Source organism: Echinops telfairi, unplaced genomic scaffold, assembly GCF_000313985.2.
Source record: "Echinops telfairi isolate 266 unplaced genomic scaffold, ASM31398v2 ScPeMD7_5;HRSCAF=22, whole genome shotgun sequence".
Lineage (NCBI taxonomy): Eukaryota > Metazoa > Chordata > Mammalia > Afrosoricida > Tenrecidae > Echinops > Echinops telfairi.
The window spans coordinates 3,010,670-3,011,376 of record NW_022103901.1 but is presented as its reverse complement, the minus strand read 5'-3'; the positions used below and the strand labels follow the sequence as shown (position 1 = coordinate 3,011,376).

At 50.8% G+C, this 707-nt stretch overlaps 1 protein-coding gene across 1 annotated transcript in view; it reads left to right on the top strand.

Moving 5' to 3' along the window:
• Positions 1–707, top strand: part of MMD2 (monocyte to macrophage differentiation associated 2) — a 17,099-nt gene that overhangs the window by 10,100 nt on the left and 6,292 nt on the right. Inside the window, exon 3 of the mRNA XM_030888630.2 lies at positions 95–169. Coding sequence (XP_030744490.2) covers positions 95–169 — 75 coding nt within the window. The remainder of the gene's footprint in view (positions 1–94; positions 170–707) is intronic.

Genomic DNA, 707 nt, shown 5'->3' with positions numbered 1-707 from the left:
CACCACCACCCGGTGGGGGTTTGTCTGCGGCCTGGCTCAGAGTTCCACCACCTGTCCTTGTCCAAGGCTGTAATCACTGGCCTCTCTGTCCTAGGATGGTGGAACACTGCCTGCATATGTCCGACCGGATGGTCATCTACTTCTTCATAGCAGCCTCCTACACACCCTGGTGAGTGCGGGGTACCTCGTTTCTTGCTTTCATGCTTTTTATAATCAGTCAGTGGGTGAGACCTCCACCAGCACGAAGGGTACAGGCATAAGGCATGTCTCTTCCCACCCAGAGGTAGCTGCTCGTCACACTCACTCAGCCTGGTTAGGGTTCAAAGGTGAGGTCACGATGCAAAAATGGAGGATGACCACATCAGATCACCAAATGGAGGGTGGTGACATCATCACCATCACCTCACTGCCATATCACACTATCACCTCACTGCCATATCACACTATCACCTCACTGCCAGATCACACCATCACCTAACAGACAGATCACACCATCACCTAACAGACAGATCACACCATCACCTAACAGACAGATCACACCATCCCCAAACAGACAGATCACACCATCATCTCACTGCCAGATCACATCATCACCTCACTGCCAGATCACACCATCACCTAACAGACAGATTACACCATCACTGAACTGATAGATCACACCATCACCTAACAGACTGATCACACCATCCCCTAACAGACAGATCACA